Source organism: Puma concolor, chromosome A2 (assembly GCF_028749965.1).
Source record: "Puma concolor isolate L17-30 chromosome A2, mPumCon1.1.hap2, whole genome shotgun sequence".
NCBI classification, from domain to species: Eukaryota; Metazoa; Chordata; class Mammalia; order Carnivora; family Felidae; genus Puma; species Puma concolor.
Genome location: NC_141668.1, coordinates 92842854 through 92867486, shown reverse-complemented (window position 1 = coordinate 92867486; position 24633 = coordinate 92842854). Strand labels below are relative to the sequence as shown.

At 45.1% G+C, this 24633-nt stretch overlaps 2 protein-coding genes across 6 annotated transcripts in view; one reads left to right on the top strand and one right to left on the bottom strand.

The window, feature by feature from the left end:
- COG5 (component of oligomeric golgi complex 5) overlaps positions 1 to 24633 on the top strand; it is a 341375-nt gene that overhangs the window by 299281 nt on the left and 17461 nt on the right. For 2 of the 4 annotated variants that reach the window (XM_086696940.1, XM_086696941.1), the window contains exons 19-22: positions 1454 to 1530; positions 10636 to 10762; positions 11215 to 11294; positions 18083 to 18245. In XM_086696940.1, coding sequence (XP_086553066.1) covers positions 1454 to 1530; positions 10636 to 10762; positions 11215 to 11294; positions 18083 to 18200 — 402 coding nt within the window. In that variant the 3' untranslated portion in view covers positions 18201 to 18245. Of the gene's footprint in view, positions 1 to 1453; positions 1531 to 10635; positions 10763 to 11214; positions 11299 to 18082; positions 19908 to 24633 lie in introns of those variants that run through there. The other 2 variants (XM_086696939.1, XM_086696942.1) reach the window with 2 other exon arrangements.
- The window catches only part of HBP1 (HMG-box transcription factor 1), a 30884-nt gene continuing 25393 nt past the window's right edge, over positions 19143 to 24633 (bottom strand). For both annotated transcript variants that reach the window (XM_025929925.2, XM_086696944.1), the window contains exons 9-11: positions 23935 to 24252; positions 21675 to 21816; positions 19143 to 20235 (exon numbers count right to left, since the gene is read on the bottom strand). In XM_025929925.2, coding sequence (XP_025785710.2) covers positions 20218 to 20235; positions 21675 to 21816; positions 23935 to 24252 — 478 coding nt within the window. In that variant the 3' untranslated portion in view covers positions 19143 to 20217. The remainder of the gene's footprint in view (positions 20236 to 21674; positions 21817 to 23934; positions 24253 to 24633) is intronic.

Below are 24633 nucleotides of genomic sequence, written 5' to 3'. Positions count from 1 at the left end.
GCCTGCTTGGGGTTCTCTCTCTTCTTCTCTCTCTGCCCCTCCTCCATTCATTCACTTTGTCTCTCTTAAAATAAAAGTATACACCAGTCCTTTATGATAGATAGATAATCTTCACTAAATTTGAAAGAGGTCCCTGAAGGCAAGATAGTCTAATTTATCTTCTCATTCCAATGTCTAACTTGGTGCCTGTCAATTAATAGGGAATCAAAAATGTTTCTCAGATGAGTGATTGTTTAGGTCTCCATGGTCTTGCAGTAGGGAAGATTTGAGCAATATTTTAGAAGGATGACCAGCAGGACAGAAGCTCTACTTTCCATTCCTGTGTTTTTCTTGAAGGAAGATGCTCCATAATTTTTTTCAGACATTTTCTAAACTATTCTTTACCAGGGTTCTGTTGATAGCTAGAGAGGAAAAACGGTTTACTATCTGAGATCCGCATATGCGAAAACTTTGCACTTGCTAGATAAAGAACAAATAGCCTACATCTCCCTTTAATGACAAGTAAAATGTCTTGTCAAAGGAGGAAAATAAAGTGAAACCAGTAGTTCTTGAGTCAGGAAGCAAATTAACTTGCTAATAATGTAAAAGGGGGAAAGTTTAAAAAAATGCCGGTAAGGGGCACCTGGGTGGCGCAGTCGGTTAAGCGTCCGACTTCAGCCAGGTCACGATCTCGCGGTCCGGGAGTTCGAGCCCCGCGTCGGGCTCTGGGCTGATGGCTCAGAGCCTGGAGCCTGTGTCCGATTCTGTGTCTCCCGCTCTCTCTGCCCCTCCCCTGTTCATGCTCTGTCTCTCTCTGTCCCAAAAATAAATAAACGTTGAAAAAAAAAATTTAAAAAAAAAATGCCGGTAATAATTGCTGCCATTGAACAAGCACCTACTGCACGATCACTCATATTGCTTTGTGGAATTCTCTATTTTATTTGTATACTTCTGTGCATTAGTGCTGTCTCCATTTGACAGATGGGAACCTGGAAAAAGAAGTGAAGTCTGGGGCCACATGGTAGTCATTGTAGATTTGGAATTTGTCGTAGTTGTGCTTCCTCCAGAGTTAGGGCTTTTAATCACGTGGGCCAGCTTGGTGAGAAGTGTCATTATTTATACTTAATACAGAAACGCTTGTGATGCCTACTTAAAGTAAGGCATGCAGTCCTAAAAACCTTCCCTTCTCCAATTTTTCAGTGGAGAAAAGATCTAAACCTCCTCCTTTTACATAACCAAAAAAATGTTCTTCTATTTTCTTGAAGGAATTGTGTCATGTTACATTCCTTTAGTAAATGCAAAAGTTATCTAAGTTCTTGCCTTTTATTAAATTTCAAATTTTTCCTCACAGTCCAGGTAAAATTAAGTTTACTGCAAACTACAACTTTCTGTTATCCAGGTGTGTGTGTCCCCAGTTCAAAATAGGATTCTGACATATTCTGACAAAACTATGGAGTATCTTTTAATGTTTCAGATGGAGTTGGCTGTGAGTCCATTCTGCAGAAGAGTATCTGATTTAGGAAAGTCCTATCGGATGCTGAGGTCATTCAGGTGAGACCAAGTTCTTTTATTGCTGTTGATATATCCAGATTCTATTAACAGATAAATCCTTTCCCGCTGTTCATGTTGAAAAATACGGAATTGCCAATATTCAACCATTTTATGACCTACAGCAATGGCAATTTCATATGGTTTATCTTAAAAGTTATTATTCAAACCAGAAACCCATAGAGAATTATGTGCAGTGATTGTGTGTGTGTGCATGCATGTGTGTGACTTTTTAGTTAAAATTCATAAGACCGAGCTGATAAATTTTATTATGTTCTTTCTAGGGAAGATTTTTTTTTTTTTTTTTTTTTACTCATTCTTACAGAAATAGATTGAGTAGTAATACCAGGCGGTTAATAATTATATAGGCATCTTTTTCTGAAGTTTTCATTTGTTCATATATCATTTTCAATCTAACCTACCTCTGAAAAGGTCAGAGGTTAGACTCCATAGCAAAACTATTAAATAGAATATTAAAAGAGTTTAGTGGTAAGATGTAGGGAGTAACTAGAAAGATGGGCTAATGCAGTTGAGCACAAATTTATGATTGAACTTCCTAGAGACCAGTTCAAAAAGAAAAACAGTTACTTCGAATCCACTACCTAAGAATATACTAATTTATGGGAAAATCCTTTGCAGTGCTGGATGCTGAGCTAGGCCTTCCACCACTTCAGACTGTAAGGAACACCGAATAGCTTAACAGCTATGGCTGTTTATTCAATAAGCTGAATAACATCGTAGCACACATAGAAAATGTATACGTTCAAAAAGATGACCAACCCTGTGGGCCGAGGGGACCAAACATAAATACCCATTTTGTGACCACAGCATTCTAGAGGGGAAACCTGATAAAACTGTCTGGAATATCCAAGACCATAATGGTCTTTGAACGTTTCTTTATAAAGGTAAGTGAAGAGATTCCAGGCATGCAGTTTGCTAAAAACTGACTCAGAAGTAGAAACCAGGGTAATCAATAAGAAGTATGGCCTTTAAATGATTTCTTCAGTGTCTTATGCCATCCACGCTTTTGATAGTAGAAAATTCAGGCGTGATGTCACTTGAAATGTAAGAATCCAAGGTTGTTGATTGAGAGCCCTGTGCTTTTTCTTGCCTATTTGTAATTGGCCAAGATTTCTTTTTAATGCCAAAACAAGAACCCGAGTTATTTTCCTCAAATGTGCCTTTTACAGTGTTGGGTTTTAAAAAAACTTAAAGTGGGATCACAGATGTTTTCAGATACCTTCTTTGGATCTGCTCAGACCTTTTAAAAAGTATTTAAATATTTTGTTGAAGTCTTAGGGTTTGACATTACCAAACATGGACAGGTTGAAAGATGAAGGGGTCCTGAGGTCACTGATCCACCAGTCATCTGCCTGTATCATAAAAATAATCTGTGAAGACTCCTGTGAAGTCACTGAGTTATATGATAACCCAGCAATTCCAGGGGTGATACGACACTGCCCCCAAGTTACAGAATCAACTAGTATGCGGGAGGTCATTAACCACCTAGCTGTTGACAAAAGTGTGGGAAAGCTGTCATTTGGGATTTGCCATATTAAGATGAGGCTATTATTTTTGGTAGTCCCGGCCGCATGTTTATTGCATGTGTATGAATTAAAATAGTGTTTATCTTTCTATGGGCTGAGGCAAGATAGCTTTTACCCATGTGCTTTTAAATTGTATCACAGTGTGGGATACAAGTTCTGAGGGTTTCGCATGAAACCAATTCTGTTGTCAGTCATGTAAGATGGGAATTTTCTGGCAACTCTCCCAATTTTCTCATGAGAAAATGAACCTCTAAAGGAGCATTTAAAGTTAGAGTGGTGACACCGTCTAGTACCAATTTATGGATTAAAAAATTGATATTGATCAACGTATAATTTAAAAAAATGTTTTTTATAGCTGGCTTCTCTGATGGGGCAATGGTCAGTCGGGATGGGCATCAAACTTTGACCATGACTCATAGTAAGAGGTATTTTATATTGCAATCAGGCATACACTTGCACGCAAACACACTCAGACCCATACACACACATGCACACCCACATAGGTGTGGTGAAACAATAATAACTCTTCTCATTCTCTGACATTTCTAGTTTGGTTATTTTATCCCACTACATTGGCTTCATGACCTGCTAATAGTTTACATCCGCAGTCTCTCACCTTCCTCACAGGGCCTCAACTCTTGAATTTTAGCTGCTAGTGGCAGGGGCAGAATTGTTCCTTTGTGCACTTGGGAAGATCTGTGTCCTTCTCTCCTGGAGTTCTCCTGCCCCTGAGCTTCCTCTTGCAGAGGACTCCTTAGCACCAAGGCCTTGGCACATAATGTTAAGAGAACAATTAGTGTGTGTATATATACACACACACATATATATCCATTGCCTATGGAGCATGCTCTGTAACTTGAATTTAGTGAAAACTTCTAACACAGATTTTTATATACCAATTTATTCCTGCAGTTACATTGAATCCACGAAATCTGTTGACTTGAATTTAGCACTTTCTCAGTTGTTTGACAGGACTTGGATGACCATTTGAGAAAGATTTTAGGATGAACTGGATCAGGAAATAAAAATGAAAGCATGGTATATTCTGGGGTTCAAATCTAGCTCTAGTCTGCAAAGAATGTTTTAGGGCCCATCCTTTGGGAAGAGAGACACCAGTACATGCCATTTACCTCTGTCTGTAAACATTGTTGGGAAAGCCCTGGTTTCTTTACTGTTGTCATAGGAAGAGACCGACTTAAGTAAAGCTCACCTGTGTGGAGGGTCCTACACAGTCTTTCCCTAGAGAGGAGAGATTCAGTACCGAGTAATCTTTGTTCCAGTATCCCTAATGTCAGCCCTCTACTTGCCTCTCTGAAAACACGTGTTAGATGTCTGTCTTTTCTCCACAATTAGTCCTGAGCAATTGGAATGGAAGGGCCCGCTCTTGTTAATTCTGTCATCTGTGCTGGGAGTTGTGATGAGGGGCCATGCACATGACTGACCTTGACTCTCATTCATAGGTCTCCTTCCATGAGTCACCAGTTCAGTCAGAACCAGTTCAGTGGCAGTCAGTGGAGGTTGGCCAAATAATCTGCCACACTAATAGGATCAAATATATGCCGCCATTAACAATTCATAGTGTTGGTTAGTAGCTAATAATATGAGAAAAAACTTTGTAATGCATCACAAAATGAAAAAAAAAAACAGGCTAGTAAACAGTATATATGATATAATCCCTGCTATTTTTAAAATAATAAGTGTATGTATGGAGAGGAAAAGTCAAGAAGGATAAACAACATTTTTTTGATGGATTGTCACTGGTGAGTTTCCCTTTAGAGGTTTTCTATATTTTTCATGGTTTTTGCCTTGGTGGTTCTGTATTTGTAGTTAGAAAAGCCAGTAAATATATTTTAAAGTCCCTCTTGTAGTGTTATTCCCACTTAAAAATAACAAAGAAGCTAAAAAATGATATAAAATACTGTAAAACATCATGTAAGGAGGAGAGCGGGGTGAGAAAAACAGGCGGCCTTGCAGCGAAAAGCCAGGTTGGCCTACATCTGAATCAGAGGTGGTGGCTACAGGAGAGGGCGGCAGGCCCCGTGCAATGGCCTTTTTGCGAGGGAGAGTGACAGTGCCAGCCAGACCCCCAGTGCAGCACCCCTCACCCAACACACACACACACCCGCACACACACGCGTGCGCCCTTATGGATGTTCCCCCGTGATGGATGCCATCTGCTGCAGGGTGCTTGCTTCTTGACAGTAATAGTAGTGGACTGTTGAATTAAGCCAGCAAACTTCTTGCATACATTTACATTTTACTGTCTCCTTTAGAGTTTCCCAGGCAGCGGGAATTTTTTCTTCCCCAGGACAGAATGACGCCTCAGGAAGCTGCTGACATTAGGGATTTGCCCTTGGGTGATTTGTGTTTCCACTCGAGACACATCCTTGTCCATCCCTCTGCAGCAGGGCATTGTCCCCTAAGTGGGGTTTACAAAGGTGGTTACCCTAGCTCCACTTGGCCAGGGGCCTGGAAGCACTCTCAGTACAGACCTTAGTGAGGCAAGGGACGGAACAGGGACCTCGTGCTTTTACCAGCTCAGGGACACAGACCCAGGCCCCAACACCTTTGCTTTGGAGGGCACAGTGTCGCCCCTGGATTATGTCCACGGCGTGCTCCGCCAGAAGCCACCAGGAGACAGGCTGCCATGAGGGACCTGTTGGCCTGAGGGGCTGGAGAAGAAGGAAACCATCAGTAACCTTGGAGTATAGAATTCCCATCAGCTGGTTTCACCTGTAGGCGTGGTGAGGGTTTGCTGTGTCTACAGTTTGTCCTGCTGCTTGGAATTCTCCCCTCCACGCCCACATGTTTGTAGAATGAAAGCTTCCATTTTTAGCACCAGGACCCCCAAATGTGTTCTTTTCTTTTCACTTGTGAATCTGGGGTTCTTAATCCATCCCATGAAGTAACTACTTCCCCAGGGTTTCTGGATTCTTTACTCCGAGTTTCAGATTTCAACATTGTAGCCAGAAGGCAGCCACATCCTGGGCTGGATTTGGTTTGCTGTTTGCCAATACTTTGGCAGTGCTGGGAGCACGCTGGTAAATGTGGAGGGATGGGTATTTCACTGATTATCGTTTTTATTGCGGTCCGTATTTGACCACTGACTGCGTGTTCAGGCTGTGTGCTGTGTTTCACTGATACTCCACCATTTGACCTTCACAATGACACAAGTCAGGAGTGACTCCCAGGACGCCTTGATGCTGGGGCTGCTTGTCTGAAAGTCCTGTGGGAATTCCAGATCTGCCTTCCAGACCCAGGGCTGCCTGATCCCCAACTGTGCTTGTAACCGCTACACCCCAGAGCTTATTCCAGAAGTTCCCATTTGTTTTCACTCTGATTCTAGAATAGCATCCGAATGCATATACAAATCATCCAGGAAAATGTCAGTTTCAGGTGAATCTAAACTCCTCGCTTTAGTGGTGACCTCTTGTTATGAATGCTGCATCTCACTGTCGTCTGCTGTGTACAGGCTTCTAGGACATGCCCGAAGAACGTTGAGCCAAATGTACACTTTTATTTCTGGAGGGTGTCTTCCTGAAACCCTGCCTCCTTTCCCGCCTGGGCTGCTGGGGTTCATGACATCTAGATCCTAAGAAAGGAAGCTAAGAGTTCTCTAACCTCTTTACTCTGAGTCTTGACCCACCTGCAACCCTCAGCCTCCTGCTTTGTTCTCTCCTGGGACCCCCATGGCCCCTTCTGCCACAGCACCCTGACCCCTCCTGCAGGCCTCCACCGTTCTCTTCCCCTCTCCAGAAGGCCAGACCCTCGTGTGCCCTATGCAGGGGCAAGAGTGTTCCCTCCCCTCCACTCTCATTTCTCTGCTGTTTCCAGATGTCATTGCGTGTTCTCGGTGGTCTTGCCACCTTCCCAGGCCCCTGAGCAAAAGGAAGTTTGCAGTGAGGGGTGGCAGGTGGCATGGGCTGCTGCCGATGTTGCATGTGGATGCGGGAACAGCAGTGTCCCTTCACTTCATCACTGGCCTCCACGGACGACCAGCAGCCCCCCAGCTGGAAGTCCTTTCGGAGTGGAGACCCCCTACTGGAAAGAGTGCTTCTTCTAATGGGACCTAATACTTCTGATTAATGAGGACTGCCTGCTGTCTGTAAAGTTTAACCTTGAAAGTGCTGCTCTGTTTAGCGTGTTCTCTAAGAATGATGCTGTGGCATTTGGGGTAACTGCGTTTTATAACACCTTAATTAATTTCCTTTTGTTCCTCATGTCACCTCAGATGGTGATTTATTTTTTAACTTGCCAGTGTTTCAGATTCCACCTGGAGTCAGGGAGAAGGGAAGTTCTCATGCTGTGTTCTTTCAGACTCTTAAAACAAGCACCATGAGTAAAATGTCTGCCTTTGATGTGTACAGGTAATTATGTCAGTGATGCATAGTGTGGAATCAGATCCAGTGTGGCAGTCCTTGTAGTGGCTAGAGTGGGAGATTGGGTCTTGGCAGAAAAATAACTGCTGAGACTCACAGCCACAGAGGGACAGGTGATGAACAGACGGGCTCCTGCGAGCCGGTTCTCACCATGCCTGGTTACAAAGGTACATCAGCCGGCAACCACCGAGTGGGTCACCTGCAAGCCTCCCTCCGTGCTGTACTCATGCCCTTCCACCCCGGTATCGTCCTCAGTGTGCATCAAGAACAGATTGAAGGGGGGGCACCTGGGCGGCTCAGTCGGTTGCACGTCCGACTTCGGCTCAGGTCATGATCTCACAGTTCCTGGGTTCAAGCCCCGCGTCGGCCTCTGTGCTGACAGCTCAGAACCTGGAGCCTGCTTCAGATTCTGTGTCTCCCTCTCTCTCTCTGCACCTCCCCCACCCAACTCTGTCTCTCTGTCTCTCAAAAATAAACATTAAAAAAAATTAAAAAATAGATTGAAGAAATTAAAAAACAGTATTCAAACCATGAATACATGCAGTAGCTATGTTTCATATTTGACTTTAAACCCCCTGGGGTAAAAGAGAATCCCATTCAGCTATGTAATTGTCATTTTCAGGAGGAAGGAAATACATGAATTTTAAGAGAATTCTCTGTGCTCATTGGTACAGAATTGTAAATCACCTATACCTGGGACATATATGAAGCACTGAGAGACTCAGGGACCGAAATTCTCGGTCGTCGTCCTGTAATAGAGGCAGAAAGGATTCTGTATGGCTGCTCTTCCCTATGTCAAGGCCTATCACACAGGACTGGTCCCCCAGGGTCTCCTTCTGTCACAAACCTGGGTTCAAGGTGAATCCTGCCAAAATCAGATGGCACGGGCAGAGTGAGCTTTTCCGGGGCAAGGGGAGAGCCTCATAGGACCAGAGAGGCAGGGAGTGAGGGGAAGGCGTGCGTTCTCCTGTCTCCCTGCGTCCCTCACAGCAGCTGTCAGGCCTGCCAGACCTGCAGGATGAGCCTATGACCCAGTGCAAGGACCCCTCCCCACAGCTCACACAGGAGCGGCCTTGCCACTGGCACAGCAAAGCAGACCGCGTGGCCACCAGCTGGTTTTGGAGTTGCAGAGAGCTTTCTGGGAATGTCGGCCACTCCTGGGGACTTTGGCTGGGAGCTGTCTTTGCTGCTGGGACAGTAGGGCTCCAGCCTGCGGGAAGCGGGACTGGGCACAGCCTCATCCCCGTGCCGGCCCAGAGTCAGTGTCCCCTCATTGCCCTGCAGCAACATAAGGTCAAGCCGGGTGAAAATATTGCTGTGAGAGACTGTGTGATACGGCTGAAGTACACAGGTGACTGGAGGTCCGCTTTGACCCAGAGAGAATGTGGGGGCCCTTAAGAAATAATGGTGTGTCCTTCAAATGGTGTCCTGTAAACATTGGTTTTCTCAGGGTTTTCTGTAGAAGTTGTTGACAATTGAAATTGTGCTTTTACCAGGGCTCTCTGTTCCCCGCTAAGTCTGCCTGCTCTAAAAACATGTTGAGTAGTTGCTGTAGTTGATATCCTAAAAGAGTCTGCATGGCAAAACTAAGAGCCAGGATATCTGTATTTGAATCCTTAGTCTTCCCTTTTCTAGCTTTTACATGGTCTCTCCACCCCTCAGTTTTCCCTACCTGTAGAATGGGGGTAGAGCAGTACCTCCCTCATAGGGTTGTTTGCCGGAATGTTTGAAGTGCTGGAATATTGAAGCCTGGCACACTGTGAATGCTGCGTGTGGTAGGTGTTGCTGTGGTAGTGTTCAAACCTGGGAGCTCCCTCCCAGATGGAGACATTCACACAAGGATGCCTACAGACAAAACCAAACTTCCCTCGGTGACCGTTTCATACCTTCTCAGGAGCTTGGCTCTGCGTGCAGTTCTGCGGCGTGGGGCCCCGTGAGAGCATTTGGGCCTGGAGGATGTTCACGGCAGGTGTGCTGTGGGCTCAGTGTGGCCCCCGCAGGGCCTGGGCTGGAACTTTATGGATTGTTGGTGATGGTCAGCACAAGTGGACTGAAACGTTTCCACAATGACTATGGAAAAGAAATTATAGGAGAACGTTACTTGATAAAATGCTTGAAATTAGAAAACTCCCTACCCGAGATAGATTTCATTTTCAGAATAGTTATTACAAAGACATTCCAATAATAATCTGGATCCATTGAGAACCGGCTGCCTGTTGAGAGTATTCGTGACTCTGACATCAAACCTGGACATGGATGTGAGGAAGAAGCCGGTCTTCTGGGTCCTGCGGGCCTCCCGTGTGGATTGGGGGTAATTAGGATGGGGTGAGGCAAGAGCCCAGGACACAGAGCTGTTTCACACACTTTGGAATCATTTCTGCTCTGCCGGGAGGTGCCACTGCCCTCTTCCCTCTTGAGATTCGGCCCCTGCAGAGGGGCCTGTCCACCTCCTGTCCGTCAGAGCCCACGGCCAAGGAGAGGTCAATAAAAGTTTCTGATTACTCTTGCCAGCCTTTTGATTGGTGGTGATTGGTGGGGAGGGGGGGGGGGAGATTTGCCTGTGCATTCGTGTGGTGTTTTGGAAGGGAGCTGGCATAAATCTTGACGGGATGTTCAGAAGGTAATAATTTAGTACATGTGGGGTATCATTGCCCTTTGAGAGCTGTGTAGACCATGTTTGCATTTACCCATGCTAGGTTATAGCCCAAAGAGGGATTTTTATTTAAAGTGAAAGCTGGAAGTTTTGATCAAGATAAGTATCTGTTGGTTATAACTGTTTGAAGGCTTTACTGCTGCTTTGATTTCAGACTATTAATCAGATGAGCTCTAAAAGGGGAATTTGCTGAGCCACCTTGAAGTCAAGTTATACCCATAGGCCAGGGGAGGCCAGCCTGCCAGAGTGTAGGTTGGGGGGGTGGTATGTGTGCGTCTCTCTCTCTCTCTCTCTCTCTCCCTCTCTCTCTCTCTCTCCCTCTCTCCCCCTCTCCAGGCTGAATTGGGGGTAGTGGTTAAGAAATGGCTAAGAATTAGCCAGTTTAGGACTAATGCTATTATTCATTCTCCCACTCTTAGCTATTATAACTACTATGCTATTCTACTAACGTGCTTTTAAGATTCTTCTACCAAATCACCTCTTTCAGTATTGAACAAGTTGAAATAACCTTTGCTTTTTCTTCTCTTAGACCCCTGATCTTCCAGAAGAATGAACATGTGGCCACTAGTCCTGCACTGGGGGATGTTATTCCATTCAGCATCATTATTCAGTTTTTGTTCACCAGAGCACCCCCTGAGCTGAAATCCCCTTTTCAGGTAATAAAGTAAAGCCAGAACTCTCTTGTGAGTTCTCCCTCCTAAGTCTATAAATACAGAGCCCCAGTCACTGAATGGGTTCCTGGCCTTCTCTTGCATTCCTCAGTCATGGATCTCTGCCTTAGCAGTGACAGATTTCCCACTGCTCAGCGCCCACTCTCAGCAATGGAGAAATTACCCTGGGGAAGCCAGAGTTCACCCTTTAAATATAATGACACAAGTAATTGATTCATAAAGCTTTTTTGATGGAGGCACCATTTCCTCTGCTGACCCACCTTCAACTGACAAATCAAAAAGGTTCCTTGGAGGTCAGGAAGGTGCACCAAAGGCTTGCCGCCTTCCTGCGGGCAGGTGTTCGGGTGATTTCACATTGGGAATCCTTGAGCAGCACTTGCTGTCCTTGACGGACACTGTGTGAACACCCTGTCTCTGCCTGTGTTCCCACCCTGCAGAGGGCAGAATGGTCCCATGCACGCTTCTCCCAGTGGCTGGATGACCATCCATCTGAAAAGGACAGGCTCCTCCTTATCAGGTAAGGCCATGCGCCCCTGGGACACCTGCCTGTTCCAGCACGGTGCGGGGGAGGGCAGGGTTGCAGAGGGAAAGGAGGCCAGGCAGTGCTTGGGGCACTCAGTGGCACTGCCTTGCGGCAGGCCGCCTGCGAGCAGAGGCACTTGTGTGTGGGACACCCTGCGGTTGCAGCTGTTGGGCACAACGTGCTTTGCTGTCTGTGTCTTTCACTTCCACATCTTCACGTCGCCTGTTGTGCTGTCCTCTGACCGGTATAGCCCTAAGAGCTGTCGCCCTGGTTTTGAAAACCCATGTCCCCAGTGAAAAGCCCTAGAGCCCCATTTTCTGCTTCATTGTCATGTGTTGCGGTCACTGAATCGGTGGAGCAGAGATATGAGTAAACTTTTAAAAGTAACCGAACGCGATCCAGTTATTAGCAGAATAATAACTGGACAAACCCAGCGGCCCTCCGGTCACCCTTGGCCCAGACGCCCGGGTGCGGGGCGGCCGCAGGAACCGCACACATCAGGCGGCTCTCCCTCAGCGTTCTGCCCTGAAAGTGCTCTCTCCCAAGTCACAGGCCTTCCAGTCACCAAGTCCAAACGGTGCTGCGCTTGCCTTCTCGCTCTGTAGCTTAGAGTTGAGTCAACGCCACTTCCTTCTGGAAATGCCACACTGACTGAACAGTTCACTATGTGCCAGGCCCTGAGGACACAAAGCAGACCAAGAGAAGCCCTTCCCTCCAGAGTTTCTGTGACACCTCTGTCATCTGCTTCCGTTCTAATCTGTCTGGTCGTTTTTGGTTTTTTTTCTCCCTCGGTTTCATTTGCAGAATTGTCTTCTGTCCACTCTTCAAATGGCATCATCTCCCCCAACTTGTGCCTGGCTCTTTTTCTTTCACATTCCGTGTGTGCTTTGGTCCCCAGGTGAGCTCACCTAGACCCTGAGTCTAGTGATCTCCTCTGTCCTCATGGCTCCCAGGCCTGTGACTCACCTTGATTGTCTGGGACCTCAGGCCAGAGCCTGGCCATCATGTCACTCACAGTCCCACACAGTTCTCAAGCCCAGAGTGTTAAATCCTCTTTCTTCTCAAATCTGCTCATTTCTCCCAGACTCTCCGTCTCGGTTGGGGTGTCACCATTACCTACTAGCCACTCTAGAAAACCTTTGCAACATCATTCAGCTCCTCTGTCACCCTCATTCTCCAAATCTCAGTCAGTCGTACTTTTTAAGTAGCTCTGGAAACATTCTCCTCTCTCCTGGGGCGTCCTAACACTGTCAGTCTGGGGACCACCACACCGAGCAAGCTTGAGCCTCATGCAGAGTAAGGAGCCGGGTTCCACAGAGCCAGAGTGGGGCTAATGCAGTAAGGTGGTTCTCAACCACACTCTCGTGGCAGATCCCTTTACAGAGTACTGGAAAAGCCTGGTGACCAGGCCACACCCTCAGCTACCTCCAAATCTGCAGGGCTGGGACTTGGGAAAGGCAGTTCCACAGCACAGCTGACTCTGGGACCCACCGTCCTGGTGAGAGACCCCGCCAGGCAGGCAGCTGTGAGGGGCTGATGAGAAACATGAGCCCCTTGGATTCTGGGAGGGGCATTTGGGGCTCAGAGCCAGGGGCGGGGAGCCCCTGTCCCTCCAGAGCCTATGTGAATAAGGAGCAGATTATGCTGGGCCCCCGCTCTTCTTCCTTGCTCATCTGTGACTCTCCTCACCCGTGAGGATGCCACATGAGTCTCTCGTGGGTTCCTGTGGCCCATCAGAGCTGCCCTCGGTCGGAACTCTAGAGTGGAAGAGACTTGGCCTGGGCCTAATTCAGATTTGCTGCATCTTTGTGGATTTTAACCCCCGAGTCTCAAAGACTCACTCAGCGTGGCACACAGGGTAACAGAGGATCCAGGATTCAGTTAATTGAACAGGGCCCATTTTTGTCTTCTTAGCAAGTTGGAATGAGTTCATCCATGACAGTTGTCCTGCTGTGGGTACATCACAAATCTGTTTTGTTTTGCTTCTCTTTAAAATGTCTCCTGAGTGATTTCATCGGTAGTGCTGTTGCTAAGCCTATATTTAGCAACTGAAAATCATGCTCAGAAATACTGTCATGCTTTTTAAATAAGGCCCATCCATCACTCTGCACATGTCTGATATCAGAACCTTCAAGCCCCAGGCAGAAAACCGAGCCCTCCTTGGGGGATTCCAAAACACCATGCTCCTGCTACAGTCCAGGCTGCTGGCAAGGAGGGAAGCTTTGTCCTAGAGAATGTTCTCTCTTATCTGTTACTGCAAAACTAATTTTGTGCCTGCATACTGAAGCACCACTGGGTGAACTCCTTTCCCCTTTGAATAAACCCAGGGTGAGTATTGCTCTTTAAGTGTCAATAGATTCGTTCTCACTTTTGGGGCAGACCTTGCCGCGTGCCCCTGCACTCCCCCTGGCACACTGTGTTAAGTTGTCATAAATAGGCCAAGTCGAGGCGAGTTACTGCTGCTCAGTAAGTGGCAAATAATGAACTCTTTTCCGCCTTCCTTTCTGCTTCCTTTTGACACCAGAGCTTTCTCTAGAGCATGAGTGGATATTGGTCACATTCATTTTAAAATCAGACTAATCGCTGACTCCTGGGGCCAAGCGGTGTAAGCGGGAGAAAACTGTTCGTCCTCTGCCCCCACCAGGCAGGTGCCGCGGACATGTGCACCCCCAGGGACATAGGTGACAGCCGCGGGGGAGCGCCTGTGGCTCTATGGGTGTTGAGTGAGGACTGGCTCCTCAGTGCTGCAGAACTCTGGATTCCTGCAGCCCAGCAGCACCTCTTCCGCTCGTAGCCCTGCCCTCCTCTGCTCTTCCTCTGTCTGCGTTGAACACCTGTTTTACAGTGTCGGAAACATTTACAAGCCCTATTTGCCTGTCAGACCTTTTATCTGTGCATCTATGACACAGTTGTCGGTGCCAGATGCGTCCTGAACCCTTTGCCCTCCTGCCTCTCAGGGCCTGCAGGCTGAGAACCGTTCTGACTCCTGTGCGCTTCTGCAGAACGGCGGGGTCCCTGTTGATGAGAGTTACGTTCAGTCTCTCCTCCCGGTATCCCTGCGGCTCTAGGCACCTTCATTTCTGGGGATTGGGTGCCCGAGATGGGACCAAGAGGGAGGATGGAGCCCAGGGGAGGCAGGGACTTCCCTGCCTGGGAAGGCACATGGTAGATCTGGGAGCCGTGTATGTATTTCAGTATGAAGCACACTGATAATTCATGCCTGACAGAAACGAATTTTGTGTTCCATAAAGACCTCTACTTGAGCAGTGTTGCCATGTTACCACAAACCATTCCTCTACTAATTGTGCAATTCCTGAACGACTTTTTTCTTTCAATAAGGGTAACTTTAACCATCTGCTTATTTTGATTACAAACGCGAGTTGAGACTAACTCTTACATAATGCCTGGCCTGACTTCCAAGAAAGCTGAGGTTGTGCTCAAGCGAATGAAGTTATTTAATAATTGCTTGAAAATCTTGTGCTGATTTTACGTGGGAGGGTAGCTTGAATCTGTTTTTCTCCCCGTAGTTCTGATGGTGTTTTTCATGAATACCAAAAAAACAAACTCATTTCTGAACTTTCTCCTACATATTGTGTAGTTTACATAATGTCTTATCCTTTTGATGCAAATGGAACTGCTAAGTGGATTTTTGGTTCATTTATTAGATAAAATGGATCTAATTCATTCACTACAGACTGATTGCAGTCTCTGCACATTTCGGTGCATTAATTTGTTAGACTGATATTTATACAGCATGTCTCAAAGACAGTTGGAGCCCTTGGGGGATTTCTCTTCTATGTATGAATCTGCAGGGGCTACATTTTGGGAGTGGGGTGATTGCCCAGGATGCCATAGCAACTTGAAAAGTATTACTAAAAGCAGTAAGTTTTTTCATAAGGAAATAGTTTCATTAAGGTTCAGCTCTGACATGAACTAAGGCATCTCACAAAACATTATTTTCTAAGAGCATTAAATTCCATTTTTCGTGTCTGTGCTGCTTTTGAGGATCTTACAATCACGTTTCTCCTTTATTCACTTTCTTCTGCACACTTGTCATTACTTTTCATTACGGATTATCTTCCTGTATTTCTAATTCATTTTTTTAAAATTCATTGATCATGCATTTGTCAAGCACTAGGTCCTGGGGCTGCACAAAGGAACAAAACAGCCCCAACCCTCCAAACTAAGTTACGTTCTTTAGAGGGAAACTCACCATGGAACAGATACTTGCAGCATAATAGATACTCAAGTACAAAGTGATGATGCCCTGACGGAAGTGTGAACCTGCTGGGTTACGTGGAGACCCTCAGGCTGTCTGGAAGCCTGGCGGGGAGAACAGTGAGCACTGTTAGAAAGGTCCCTCCGTGTTCCTGGAAGAGTGCCAGGTTCTTCCCAGCACTGTCTTCCCATTCCCATAGCTGCATGGTGTAGGTGTCCTTCCCAGTTGGCAGACGAGCAGACAGGCTCGAAAGGTGGCCCGGATCACACGGTGAGGCAGTGGGGCCGAGCCTGATAAACCAGCTGTGCTTCCTAAGAAGGGCCTGCTGCTCCCTCCGCATAGCTGATCTACGGTGGCCACACCCCGAACAGAGCCTGCGATGCGGACTCCCACGAAGCCACAACCGTTGATGCAGAAGTCCTGGACCTTTCCACAAATTCTCGTGACTCCCAAGTGGTTTCTTCTGTGCTGCCAGGAGTTAGGCTGTATCAAAAAGAAGGCCTGAGTACTGGCCCCTAGGAAAGGGCTCTGCAGGGACAGCACAGAAGGACATTCCAAGCATTCAGAAGATGACGGAGAAAGGTGTCTCAGGAAGGAGAGAGTCAGCGTGGTCGGAGAGAAACCAGCCCTTTTGCAGCCTTGCCTTGTTAGACAGAGACCGTTTTTTTCAGTGATACTCGCACAGACGTCCCGGCTCTCTCCGGGTCGGCATCAGGGTTGGGGTGAGAGTCATGAATGGGGTGAAACTGCTCTGTACGTGTGTAGGTAACACAAACAATGGAAACTGATGATTTGAAGGTCTTTTTAGGCCACAGCAAACTATCTAGAACCCAGTAGTAGCACAGGCAGGGTCGGGGGAGGTGGATGATGAAGCTGGTGCTCGGTGGGTTGTGAATTCATCGCGTGACAGGCACCGTGCATCAGAGCCACCAGCAGGGGCTGAGACCCCGCCTCTGAGGTGACAGCAGTAATTGGTGCCCACCTGGCAGGATTCAAAACAGAAGTAAAGGGGAGAGGAGGGACTTGGGTGTGGAAATCTGTAAGGTGGATTAAAGGAGGACTTTAGATAGAGACCTTTGGAGATGATGGGGCCCTTTGTTGAAATAGGGGAAGGTGAGCACAACACTACCCTAAGGGAGTTTTATCACCCAAGTCTCTTTTCTTTTTTGGTAGACTTCGTTTTTGATAGCAGGTTTAGGCTCCCAGCAACAGTAGAGGGGGTTCAGAGAGTTCCCATCCACCCTCAGCCTCCCCCGTTAACATCGTCCCCCATGGGTGGTCCGTTGTTCTAGTCGATGAACCCACCTTAACACATCATCGTCACCCAGAGCCCCTAGTTTCCATTAGGGTTCTCTCTCGGCGTTGTACATTCTGGGGGACTGCCTGTGTGATAGGCAAGTTTGAAGGGTACCTGAAAGAAAGCAGATCATGCTGCCCAAAACACAGATGGAAACAAGTCAGGAGGGAGGTCACGGTGGAATCAAGAGACTGGGTACTCAGTTATGCATTGCGGCGAGGGCTGTGACGTGGCTGGCGGGGTGGAGGGCACTATAGAACCAGCGCTAATCAACACATCTGAGCAAGAGGCAGTCTGCTCAGTGTTTGGGAGCAAAAAAACCAGTTAAGAATCACAGAGTAGGTGGGACTTGAGACTGAGTATGTGGGCTGAGTAATGGTATTATTAACTTATATCTTCATAGAAACACTCTAATCTCCATGTGAAACTTCAAGAAAACAGTACGATTATGACAAAATTATTATGCTTGTAAATAGACTAATAATGAAAAAATTTTTAACCATTTTCTTTAGCTCCAATTAAACATCCAACACTTAAACCATCTGGCTTAGAGATTGGAAAACTTTCTCCATAAAGGTCCAGATAGTAGATATTTTAGGCTTTGCAGGCCATATAGCCTCTGCCTTGACAAGTCCTGTCAGCCATTGTGGTGTGAAAGCCACCAGAGAGTAGATGAGCAAGCAGAGCACTGCACTTGGCCTCTGGACTCCCAGATCCAATTGTGGACTCCCAGATCGAATTCAGGAGAACATCATAAATTTTAACCGGCCGGGACCACATACTCCTCATCACCCAATTTGCCAAAAAATCCGAGCCCAAGAGCTATACAACCCGTGGGTTCATATTCTCCTCAAATACAGGAATATAACGTGCCTTCCAGGGTTCCCTGTGTGGGGAAGAGCCCCGGACCCCAGCGATCCCCAGTGGGCCTTTCCACGGTGTGGGGCTCCCCCTTGTGAGCTCCGTGAACAAGCGCAAGCAAGCTGCAGGAGGCTCTTCCCAAGTCTAACAGGGAAGGGAAGAGAAGGGAAACTGAGAACATTGGCGACCAGAGAGCCCGTGACCCGAGCACAATGCGGACCCAGAAATGTTCCTAGATTTCCACATTCACCATAGTAAGAGTAAATTTTTGAAGGCTGTTGGCCACCTAGCCTGTGGAGCTGGGCATAGCAATTCCAGAAAAGGGCTTGTTTTAAATATCGGTACCCTCTAAGTGGTTTTATCTTTTATATCATTTTTTGACATTGTTTTCATTTTTGTTTTCAGGGGAGCTTTGGAAGCCTACGTTCAGTCAGTAAGAAGTAGAGAAGGCAAAGAATTTGCACCAGTTTATCCCATAATGGTTCAGCTGCTTCAAAAAGCTATGTCTGCTCTTCATGAATAACTTGAAGTATTTCTTACTCTTCGTCGTGCGCTGACCCGATTCAAGGTTGGCAGCTAACCTAAGTAACATGTTCTAGAGAACAGCTCCCATCCACTGTTTTAAGAATGTAATTGACCTCTCCATATTTCCTATTGATCTTCTGCCTTACCTCGTTAGCCCTTCTACCTTAAGTAGCATAAAATGTCAAAATAGGTTTGTCATCACCAACCTTTGAACTCCATGGGCTTGATTTTTCCAGAAAGACATCCAACTCTTTTTTCCATCCCCCTCCTTCCAGGCTTTTTCTATGAGACCAGCTGAAATTTCTTTCCCATTACATAAGATTCCCCCTGCATGTGTGCACACATCCTAAGTCCCCACTGCTTTTTGAGGGCTCTGATCAAGTTACATAAGTACCCTGCCACTCCCCACTTACCTTTGTCCTCACTAGATCAGTGTGTGGCCCTAGAATCATGGTGGAAGCTTTAGAAAATCCTGATGCCCGATTTGTACCCCAGATGGAACACATCTGAGGGTAGGAGCCAGGCAGGAGTATTTTTTAAAAACATGCCCAGTGGTTTCCAACATGCAACGAAGTCTGGGAACCAGAGGCATACCCCAAAGCGAAGACGTAGGGTTAACTGTTGTTTAGGTATGTTCTAGTGTATCTTTAATAAAGACAGAGCCATGCTGTCTTTATACTCCGTGTGTTATTTTATTAAAAGACTGTGGGGCCTGTTTCACTTTGTAAGATGTTGAGTTAAAAATAATCTTTAGTCTACAAAGATTCTTACAAATAGGTCATGTAGGTCCTTGTTTTTCTATTGTCCTTGCTCTATTACTAACATTTTGTTTTTAATGCTTAAAAACCCCATCAGCAACTTCTGAATATATTTTCCATGCCCTGAACCTGTTATTGTGACCACTCAAATTCAGTCAAGTTCAATCAGCAGAAGTCAGAGATAAACAATTTTTTTCCATTTTATTTGAAATAATATACAAGAATATAGTGTGCAAAATTTAGGGGCAACATCATGAAGAAGTGTAATGAACTGAAATCGATTTTACAGCTGTGATTCCTAACCAGAAACACCACTTGGTAAGTAACGTGAAAAGCCATGATTGTAGCTCAGAGCAAAAGCAGCGTCTCGCCCAGGGACTTGCTCTCACCTCAGACAGCTGGAGGAAAAGTAAAGTGCACGTGTTGCACTGCAGTAAGTGCAAAGTCTGCCCCCACCATAAAGATACGATGACAAAGAAGATATTTAAGATACGTGGCTGAGGAGATACAGAACACAAAGTTAAAAAATACAACGATGTCAACTGTTAATAGCACCATTACAGTGACTATATCCCAATGCTATTAACTAACTTGACCTTGGCCCGGGCTTGGCCTCCGCTGGAAATGACGGATGGGTGCTGCCACCTGGTGCAAGACTCTGCACGCCCGGGGTAGCGGCAGCAGGCGGCTCTCACGTTGGGACACTGATGCCATCCACCCACCACACGTGCCGGCAGCCGCTTGGCACTGGCCGGACTAGAGCTCCCGTGTTTGGCACGGCCCAGCGTGTGGTGGCTGCTCAGGGAGAGGCCTCTTCCCAGCTCTGTTTCATCCCGTTATGTATACAATACAGATTAATAAGCAGTAAGAGCCAATGTATAAACAGCAGTTACATACTTTTAAATTCCCCTTTTGTACAATTTAAAATAAAACATGTATACACTCTCCTCTCTTTCTACTGTACTTTAGCACCACAGGATATCAATTTTCAAGCCTATATTACCTGATAGACATATACGAAGTTTGGAAGAAAAATAAGGCAATTTGGTTTACAATGTTGATAGTTTTAGCTTACTTAATGCTCTAATGGAGAAAGCAAATCCTCACTCATATTATTAAATCATTTCAAGACTCATTGCTATCGGTATCTTATGGTCACACGAATTCAGGACGAATGGTGACACCTTGATCTTCTTAAGCCCTTCCATGGACAGTCAGTGTTTATGTAACTACAGACTTCAGAACGAGCGTCGTGGCTTAATGCTGTTGTGAGCCCTGTGGAGAGAAAATTAGAACTCGGTGAATGTGTATAAATCGATATCTAGTAATTCTACAACTGAGAACTAAGAGAACAGAATGTTTATAAGCTTCCTGTTTAAAAAAGATCACTTTCTCAAAGGGGATGATTTTTTTAAGTTTGCTAATACCCGATGACTAAACATCTAGAAAATGTATGACAACGGCAAGAAGAGACGGATTAGGAGGAGCAGAAAAGAAAGGGGATCCAGGCTAAGTCCTACCACACGGAAGTCTAAGGTAATGAAGAACTTCACAAACCCAGTTCAGCCACCCTCTTGTGCTGGAGTCTGACTACCATCTACTTGTTTACAAGAGATTCTTGAAAAATGTGTGAGTGTGAACTACATGTTACTATTAAAAGACCTAGGCAGAATGAACTGAAGACCTCCTCGACCAGCCCTCCTGCTGCAAAGGACTATCTTCCCTTTGTTTTTGTTATTTTTTAAACTTTATTTGAGAGCGAGAGTACGAGCAGGGGAGAGGTAGAGTATGCACTGACAGTATGGAACCTGACATGGGGCTCGATCTCACACATCGTGAGATCATGACCTGTGCCGAAATCAACAGTCGGGCCCTTAACCAACTGATCTAAAAATACAACTTAAAAGATGCTAGTCTAGTCAAGGAAATGTTCTAAGAATCAAGTCCATCCGAGGTTGATTATGGTATGAACTCATTTACAAGTCTTCCTAGGCTTTTCTATTTCTTCTCCTTCCTGAGGTTTTTAATCTAGAAATTCTGTGCAAACGTCAGAAGGCCCCATGAAGGTTAATGTGCCCCACGCTCCTTAGCCCTTGCCCAATCAAGAAAGGCTGTGGAGACATGCCACCCCAAGATCAGAGAGATTTCTAATAGTGTGATACTGAGTTAGTAACACCCATCTTTCAACCCAACTAGAAATACTACCATTCCAAAGTTATTTTTCCACCTTAATATTTCTGCCTAAACACACTTTTTTTTTTTTTCAACGTTTATTTTTGGGACAGAGAGAGACAGAGCATGAACGGGGGAGGGGCAGAGAGAGAGGGAGACACAGAATCGGAAACAGGCTCCAGGCTCCGAGCCATCAGCCCAGAGCCTGACGCGGGGCTCGAACTCACGGACCGAGAGATCGTGACCTGGCTGAAGTCGGATGCTTAACCGACTGCGCCACCCAGGCGCCCCCTAAACACACTTGTTAAGCGTGTCTGAGAGTTCTACTTTCCATACTAAAAGAGTAGATGGCACTTAGTGATTAAAAAAAAGCAGCCTGCCTTACATGATGGTATAAACACATTATTAGGTTGTGAAGTGTAAAAAGGCTGAAAAAAAGCCTCAACACCACCTTTTAAAGGTTATAACAACTGCTGCAACATGCCAGTATAGTTATGGGGAGAAGTCAAGATCTTTTTGAGCAACTAGTTGTTGAAACATACTGAATTGGTTCTTTTCCTTTTCCAACAGTCAGGATTTAAACGTTTTTGTTCTTCAGCCAAAGCCTTTGCTTCTAATGTATACATCCTTCTCTCTTCATTCTTCATTTTCTTCCACCTATCACCAAGGATCACACTTATGGCTCTGTAAAATAAATATTGACACAATGCTGAAGGCAAGAATTTCTCGTAAGACGCATGTATGTCAAGTGCTGCTACTTCAGGAAGATATAGAAAGTTAAAAGAAAAGAAGGCAAAAATCTTGTCCAACAGAGAGAAGGGAAAAGGCCAAGACTACGGTAGTCATTTCCAGTAAAATCTCAAGTCCTATGGGCCCATTCATCATAATCTTGGCAGTTATAAAGCCTCCTGGAATACTGCCAGTATTTTCCAATTGCCCAGAGGCATCTAAAATGGCTAAATATTCAGTGTCCTACAGAGCTTAAAGAGAAAGTTAAATATTTCAAAGAAATGGTTTAAATTACCACTGGAACTATCCTAGTATATTGGTTCCTTAAAGATGCTACGGTATTAAGGCAGTGTTCAGTATCAGCAGCATGAAGTATTATAAGCTATTCTTGCTTTCTGTTTGTACCCATAACCCATCAAATAGTTATGACCAAAGTCCCATTCGTTCATGCAACCATAGTAAAAATGTGGTGGGCATTAACTCTGCACAGCTTACCATTTACCCTCCTAAGACAACACCACATAAATCCTAGGTGATACTTGTACTTGAGAAAATTGGATTAACTCAAAGGGAAAGAAGTCAAACTGGATAAAACACATCATGACAAATCTGAAGCTGTTTCCTATTTATATTTGTTAATCTGCTCCCAAACCTAGCAGAAAATAGTCTCATCCAGAACATGCAGACAGAAACCATTTTCCTTCTGTGAAGAGCTTTTAACCATTAATTTCATGACACAAAACAAAAGGCGGTACATGCTGTGTGAAGTATATACGAGGGATTTTAGTGACTGATGGGGAAGCTAGAGGCAGGCACCTGAACCTCAGAAGAATAGTAACCACAGCTCCACTACTTAACAAGAAATTAAATATGTACTAGATATGTATGTACATTTTCCAGTAAGTCGATGCGATTAAATACTATTATCTTCCTTTAGCATAAAAACCAGTTTTTACAGTCTTTGGGTTAAAGGTACCACATAATGGTCAACACATTTACCAGTTAAACTGGTAAAAAATATTTAGGTATCAATTCCCAAATCACAAGTGCATTTGGTTGGAGAAGTTTCTGTTTTTAAAATGTAAATACTTAAAAATGAATAAGCTCATAGGAACAGTTTAGTGGTTGCCAGAGGCTAGGGGTGGGGGCTGGACGAAATGGGAGAAGGGAGTCAAAAGGTACAAACTTCCGGTTATAAAACAAGGAAGGCCCTGGGGACGAGGTAAAGTGCACAGGTGTACTGTATGGTACTTTCGAAAGTTGTGAAGAGTAGCTCTTAAAAGTTCTCTTTATGTGAAAAATCTGTAACGGTGTGGTGATAGATGTTAAGTAGATGTTGTGTGGAGAGGACTTTACGGAATCTACAAATACCACATTATGTTGACCTGAAACTCAATTCCCTCTCCCTCTATCTTGCGCTCATGAGACGTTCAGACTCGAATTCAAAAACTCAATTATTTTATGTGGATAATCACATGACTTTGCTCATGCTATCAAGGGTAATGGGAGACAGCAGTTTTGATGGTCAGGAAACTAAGGAGATTGGAAGAAGTCATTTCAATGCTTTGAGAGGAAGTGAGCGCTAAAGGACTCAGATGAGCGAGGAGTACAAACAAGCAGGGCAGAAAGGACCAGTGTGGATTTCATCCGTGGGCTCTCACTGATGCCACCTGTATGTTTAGTCTCTGGCAGTTTGTAGTAACTACTGTGAGTGTCAAAAAGACTACAAACCACCAACGCCTGCATCTTCCACAGTATGACACAGGCGTAGAGGAGGGACACTTGCGATCTGACACGAGAAACTTTTTCTATAAAGATAGGACAGTCAGAACTGTGTCTTCCAACAGGCAAATGACAATGTTATTTTAAAAGGCAGACCCTTACCCACCCAGGTGACCGAATTATCCCTCTAGGTATCATAAAATAGTTACCCATGAAGCTAACTTTTGAAAGTCAACCTAAGAAAACAAGAATTCGATCAAAAAAGCTACTAAGCGAGAAGTTTACTTAACTCCCAGTTCCCGTGAACTGCACAGAAGAGTTCACTATTAGATTCACAAATAGAATTTTTACCTGTTATCTTTCCCTGGATACATCTGAGTATATTCAACTCTGTATTTTTTGGCAAAAAGCATGAAGGCATTCATTGGTCTTTTGCACTTGTTAGGAGAAGTGGCACTTGCAGTCCCTGAGCTGTGGTTTTTGTCGGCTTTAGCATACAAAGAACTGGGAGAGAGCTGTGATGACCCCGATGAGCCACAGGTCTTACTAAGTCCAGATCTTGCAAAGTCCTGGCCTCCAGGCCCCCCACAAGACAAAGATGCACGACGCTGACGAGCCATACTGCTTAACACGTAGACTGCAGAAGAATCCATAGGTGTGAAGTCATAGCTTAAAAAAAAAAAAAAAAAAAAATTAACATGGTTTTAATTCGACTTGATTATCTGATTTATAAAAACTGAAAACACTTTTTTTTCCCCTGTACGATGTTTAACCACCTTCACCACTGACAGTTGCTTATAAGATGAAAGCTTATATATGCACTAATAATTTTTTTTAATCTTCACAGAGTATAAAAGTTAAAGATTTCAAGCCCCTCAAAAGAAAATCCACGCACTTTATTTATAGCAAGTACCTCCTCCAGATCCCCCACAACCCACTTAATTACTACTTCAGATTCACTTTTTGAAAAATTTGATAATCTGATTTCTTGGCCTACAGAAGCCTAAAGCTAGAAAACTAAATTGGAGTGGCAGGCGTAAACAAGGCCTA